Source organism: Pollicipes pollicipes, unplaced genomic scaffold, assembly GCF_011947565.3.
Source record: "Pollicipes pollicipes isolate AB1234 unplaced genomic scaffold, Ppol_2.1 Scaffold_7231;HRSCAF=8579_pilon_pilon_pilon, whole genome shotgun sequence".
Classification (NCBI taxonomy): domain Eukaryota; kingdom Metazoa; phylum Arthropoda; class Thecostraca; order Pollicipedomorpha; family Pollicipedidae; genus Pollicipes; species Pollicipes pollicipes.
Genome location: NW_023597034.1, coordinates 4872291 through 4877017, shown reverse-complemented (window position 1 = coordinate 4877017; position 4727 = coordinate 4872291). Strand labels below are relative to the sequence as shown.

Genomic DNA, 4727 nt, shown 5'->3' with positions numbered 1-4727 from the left:
AGCTGGGGCACGCGGCCGTTCGCAGATGCCGGTCGGTGGCTGGCCGGTTCGATCAGCTGTCGGTCTGTGGTACGGAACTACAGTGGGGTTACGGCTGGGTCAGGAGAGGTCATCCTCCCCCCCCCCCCCCCCGAAGCTACTGCCGCCAGCGGGGCTTTGTCCTATCTCACCTATGGCAGTCTTGCTTTGGTAATGCTGGACTTGATGAATAATGACCCCAGAAGAAAGGCCGCGACGTGAAGATTTTCATTGTATTGAATTATCTGACAGAAGATAAGGAAGCATGATGCGCCATCCAACGATACAACTGAGGTCGACGGCTCTAAGTGCTTCAGGTTCCGCATATGTTCAATGCCTGTCTTACGAGGGGCTACAACTCTTACGAAGACTCGACAAAGCACCATCAGTCGGGATTCAACGAAGCCAGAGACAACACTTTGTCTAACGCAGGTCACACGGTTTCCTATTCACCCTGTGATATGCCATCCAACACGCCGTGCTTGGTGGCAGTGACCGGTGTGGGACACATGGCAGTGATAGCTAATTCGGCGGCGGTGCACGTGCGGAGAGGCGAGGCCTCTGCGCAGGTCGGCCACCTGTCTGAACACCCCCGCAGCTAGCGGGCGGCGGCGTGGCACCTGTGACGTCACTCTCTCACTACCGGCCAGTACCGGGCAGACACGCACGCGGACGCACGTGCGCCGATCGCACGCATGGGGCGTAACCACATATTCGGCCCCCTGGGGTGCGGCGCCGATTTGAGTGAAGTTCGAACTGCTTTGAGGCTATTTTGTACGAGCGAGGCGCAGCATGTCATGACGATCTGCCCAGGTTTTAGGGCGGGACCCCACGGATCCGAATGATGGTTACGCCCACGCGCTCTTCCACGCGCTCTTCCACGCCGCGTCCACCCAGCGCGCTCCACGGGAGACTGCTCGCCGCCGGCCGGCGCGTCGCACTCCGCACTCGGAATATATCACAAGAAGCTGAAGCCACACAAAGCGGTGGGCGCGGCGGGCAGAGCGTTGGCGCCGCGGCCCGGTCGGCGCCGCTACTGCGCCTCGGGCCGCTCGAACGGCGGCCTCTCGAACGGCGCCCTCTGGAACGGCGCCCTCTCGAGCGACGGCCTCTCGAAGGGCGCCCTCTCGAACGATGGCCGCCGAGCGCTGTCCTTCCGCCGGCGGCAGACGGCGCAGCGCGAGACGCGCGTGCGTAGGCTGCCCGCCTTCAGCGTCTGCTGCTCGGGCTTCCGGAACTGCATTGGCTCCTCGATGGTGGCCAGCCAGTAGGAGAAGGCGGTGGTGAAGTAGTTGCAGCGACCGTGGCCGTGGCATTCGATGAAGGGCGTGGGTCGGAAGTCCTCCAGGCAGGAGCCGGGAGAGACGAGCGACTGGCCGCCGCCTTCGGCGCCCGCGTCCGTGTGCTGCGGGCAGCGGCGGTCACGGTCAACGTCAGGGCAAAGGTCACGGTCGTGACGACGGCAGCGATCACGATCAAAGGGATGGCCACGGTTTCGCTGACGGCCACGGCCAAGGTAATGGTAGCGGTTATGGTTATACTAATAGTCACAGCCGCATTCACCACAATTGTTGCAGTTACGATCGTAACACGGCTGCGGTTACAATAGAGGGACGTGGTCACAGTGCGGTCACAGCCATGGTCCGGGTCTCAGTTACGAATGGTCCGAATTGCTGCCATTGTTAAGGAAATAGTAGTCACCGTTGTGGCCGTAGTAGACAGGCACTGTCACATACATTGTAGGACGTGACATGACAGTCACGCTAGATAGTGACCGTCAAGCGCACTGTCATAAATACAATCTGATTGATAGTGGTACGTTCACAGTTGCAGTCCGATTCGATATTTCCACAAAACAAAAGCAAAAGTGAGACACATGTGACACTTAAGTATTCAAATACGCCATTGCATGCCAAAAAAATACTCGGAATTATCACGAACGGCCCTGAAGCGTCCAGGCACCTTAAAGCCCCACTTACTACTGCTACTATTACTGCAACTGCCGTAAACCAGCGTTGACTACCAAGTACAGTTCTGTTTTACTTTTCAGACGGCCTTTTTTCAAAACAGCACGAACGAAGCAGCTGCATGTACGAAATGGCTGTTCGTGGCACCGCATTGCCGCCTCTTCCAGCCCGCCATTGCCGCCTCTCACCATGAGGAAGGAGTAGCCGATCCATATGCTCTCCCAGTTCCGCGGACACTCCGGCACGTCCATGCTCTGGCTGTGGATGGCTATCACCAGGGTGTCTGACTCGCACACCGAACACCTGCCGAACAAAGCAGGAGTGATGTATTTCTCCGACGCTTCGCATTTACTGACCAGTTACTCATTCCCTAACTCCAAACGTATTTGCGTGCCGTTGCATCTCTTCCTGGCCTGAAAAATGGGACCACCGCCATTGGGTGAAGAAAGACGCACGTGCATACCGTCTGCCCTTCCGAGACGCCTTTTGGTATGATGCGGAGTTACTTGCTGGCTTTTCGCACTTCCACAGCGGCCTGAACTTAATCGGCGGCACACGTGGAAGATAAATAGGTGTGCTTATCCCGCACTGTGGGTCGCTGGTTGGTACTAGGTGTTGGCGCTTAGCGCGCAATGACAGTCTTGGCTAGGATACATTTTCTCGTGTTGCCAGTCATGAGCGGACAACTGCTACATTTAATAAGCTAATTACATCTATATATACGCAATGGACTTACACTTATCAAAATCTGTACATGCCATAATTCCGTGCGTCTCACTAGGACAACAATGGTAGCGCAGTACGAGTGGGTCCGCCTGCTATTCCACAGAAGGTGATCAATCACATTACCTCGAGATGTACGGCTGGATTTCGTTCCCCCGGATCGGTGTCATCATCATGGGCATCGGCTCCGGCGTGCTCAGCCAGTAGCTGTAGTCGTTGCGCTGAGCGTACTCGCACTGGTTGTTGATGTTGCAGAACAGGTACGGCATGGTGGAGAATTTGCGCATGCAGGACCCTGGGGTGCCTAGGAGGATAACAGTTTGTAAGCTTGTGGGGAGTGACCTGTAGTCGACAGGGCGCTGGGTATCACTGCAGCGCCCTCCCGAAAATTGTGGGGAACCCTACCGTGAACCACTGATCCAATCGAGTCCACACCAGAGCCGAGCACACGAGCAGAGCACCGCTCGGCGCCGGCTGTGCCGCACTCACCGAGGTCGGCGCCGTGGGCCTTGGAGTTTGCCGGTGACGTGCAGCAGCGAGAAGCCGTCCCAGAGGCGTACCGAGCCGGGCGGACACTGCGGCAGCGACGCCGTCTGGCTGTGGCGGGTGAAGTGGAAGCCACGCGGCCGCGGCGGCGGGCCCGCCGATGCCGGCTCGCCGGGGGCGCCGACCCGGCCGACTGGGCCCGACACGCCCGGGTTGCCGTCGCGGCCCGGCACGCCCACCATGCCCTTGAAGCCGGCGGCGCCGGGCCGGCCGGCCCTGCCGCTGCGGCCCTCGTCGCCCTGCAGGCCCGGCAGGCCGTCGGGGCCCGGCTTGCCCATGCGACCGCGCGCGCCCGGCCGACCCGGCGGGCCGTCCGGGCCTGGATCGCCGCGGCCGCCCTTCAGACCGAATGCGGCTAGGTCTCCGGGGAATCCCTTGAGGCCGGGCAAGCCGGGGAAGCCGGCCTGGCCCGCTGGGCCGGGCAGGCCGTCCAGGCCGCGAGCCCGGCCGACCGTCGAAGCCCGGCAGGCCCGGCACGCCGCTCTCGCCCTTGAGGCCAGGCCGACCGGCAGGCCGGGCAAGCCCGGTCCGCCGCTGTCGCCCCGCTCACCCCTGTTGGGCAGTGGGGAACAGTGTTACACGGTAATAACTGGAATGCGGCTTCAGTTTTGCTGTGTGCCGCTTTCCTCTGTCACTTTGAAATCTAAATTATATTTTGCAAGATCTTTCAGTCCCTACCACACACGCACATACTCCTTTGCAAAACAAAGGAAAAAACACGGCAGGAGAAAATGTAACGAATGATGTAATGCGATATAACTAAAGTGCAGTGCAAAAAGCAGGTCCAGTTCATGACCACATAGCAGTAAACTAGCAACATTCCAAAGGCCACATCACCGGGGCTGCTGGACACAGCCTGTGCCAACTCACGCTAGTCCTGGGAAGCCCGAGAAGCCGTCATCGCCGGCCTCGCCTGGTTGTCCGGGAGTTCCGGCCGGGCCCTGATCACCGGGCAGGCCGTCTAGGCCGGGCCGGCCCCTGGCGCCGGGCAGGCCGTCGCTGCCGCGCTCGCCCTTGCCGCCGCCGACCGTGCCGCCGCGCTCGCCCTGCGGGCCGGCTGGGCCCTGCTCGCCGTAATCGCCGGGGCACCCTTCTGGCCCTCGAAGCCGAGCAAGCCGGGCAGACCGTCGCGGCCGGCCGGCCCTGCTCGCCGCGCGCCCCGGGCACGATGGCGCCGCGCCGGCCGGCCGGGCCCGGGTCTCCGGCGGCGCCGGGCCCCCGGGGCGTCCGGCGCCGCCCTCGCGCCCGCCTCTCCCGGTGCGCCGATCGGGCCTCGCGAGCCCTTCGGCCCTGCCTCCGGGCCCCGGCGCCCCTCGCCGTGCGTGCCCTGCGGCCCCTCGTCGCCGATCTCGCCGTGGGCGCCGGGCCCGCCTGCCCCTCTCGCCGCTGGGCCCGGCCCCCGCGAGCCGGGAAGGCCTGTCGCGCCAGCCGTCCGATGTTACCAGGCATGCCTGCAGGGAAGGAGATGGTGCC

At 62.2% G+C, this 4727-nt stretch overlaps 1 protein-coding gene across 1 annotated transcript in view; it reads right to left on the bottom strand.

Moving 5' to 3' along the window:
* Nucleotides 1-237: 237 nt before the first annotated feature.
* Nucleotides 238-4727, bottom strand: part of LOC119109288 (collagen alpha-5(IV) chain-like) — a 21640-nt gene continuing 17150 nt past the window's right edge. The window contains 5 exon segments of the mRNA XM_037232885.1: nucleotides 238-1423; nucleotides 2174-2288; nucleotides 2835-3012; nucleotides 3198-3225; nucleotides 3227-3682. Coding sequence (XP_037088780.1) covers nucleotides 1052-1423; nucleotides 2174-2288; nucleotides 2835-3012; nucleotides 3198-3225; nucleotides 3227-3682 — 1149 coding nt within the window. The 3' untranslated portion in view covers nucleotides 238-1051.